The sequence below is a fragment of the Arachis duranensis genome, chromosome 8 (genome assembly GCF_000817695.3).
Source record: "Arachis duranensis cultivar V14167 chromosome 8, aradu.V14167.gnm2.J7QH, whole genome shotgun sequence".
Taxonomy (NCBI): Eukaryota; Viridiplantae; Streptophyta; class Magnoliopsida; order Fabales; family Fabaceae; genus Arachis; species Arachis duranensis.
This window is the reverse complement of record NC_029779.3, coordinates 33932129-33933028: the sequence shown is the minus strand read 5'-3', so window position 1 is coordinate 33933028 and position 900 is coordinate 33932129. Positions and strand designations below refer to the sequence as shown.

Genomic DNA, 900 nt, shown 5'->3' with positions numbered 1-900 from the left:
ATGCCGAACGAAAATGTCCACATCAAGCTTCCGTTCTTCAACATTAACATTTCAATAATCATTAATCAATCAAGAACACCCCCGGGGGGGGGGGACCTTTTCTTGGCTGCAATTACGAAAATAAACTAAACTAATCCTCAAAGGTCACTACAACAAGCTGTTCGTCGGAGAGAACCTCCGGCGAGCTTTTCGAGGCCTCCGAATGACGGAAAACCTGTAGATCGTCGGTGACTGAGCTAAAGCCGAAGCTCGTTTGTCGGATCAATAACGATCCACGCGCCGGAAAACCACATGAGAGATCAAACGGTGCGTTGCAGAGAATGACAAGGCAGTTAGAAGTACCTTATCGGCATCCACGTCGGAGCCGCGCCGAGCTGGAAGCTTCGGCGCGTTGTTGTCAGGTTGCGACTGCAGCTGCTCCGGCGGTTGTTGGTGGTGGTGCGGCCCCAACGGAATGGAGGCCATGCGAAACGGTTACACAATACACACTATTCTCTCTCTCTCTCTCTCTCACTGTTTTTCTTTTTCCCTCTGTGTAACTTTCTCTCTCCTCTGAGTAATGGCGTTTGGGAAGAGGCTTTAGCTTTTAGATTAGATAAAGCATAAAGGGAGGGAATGAGAATGAAGGTGATTGTTCATGCGCGCGTGACCTGCACGCTTCCATCGGAGTACTTCAATGGGGGCATCGTGAATGTTAAACTGAGGAGTGTGTAATCTGCTGCGGTGGAGTGCAGCTGATTCCTTACGTGGCAAAATAATATAGGGACAACTATCACATGCAAAGTATACTAATTTAAAAAAAAATAAACAATGAAAAGAATAAAATATAATTTTTAATTTTTTAATATTTTTTATATTTTCTCATAGTATTATTTATAAAATTAATAATAAAAGATTATA

The 900-nt window shown here is 43.4% G+C and overlaps 1 protein-coding gene across 1 annotated transcript in view; it reads right to left on the bottom strand.

Annotated features, from left to right (window-relative positions):
• LOC107462434 (shaggy-related protein kinase eta) overlaps window positions 1–653 on the bottom strand; it is a 4642-nt gene extending 3989 nt beyond the window's left edge. Inside the window, exon 1 of the mRNA XM_016081018.3 lies at window positions 343–653. Within this exon, the coding sequence (XP_015936504.1) occupies window positions 343–465 (123 nt within the window). The 5' untranslated portion in view covers window positions 466–653. The remainder of the gene's footprint in view (window positions 1–342) is intronic.
• Window positions 654–900: the final 247 nt, after the last annotated feature.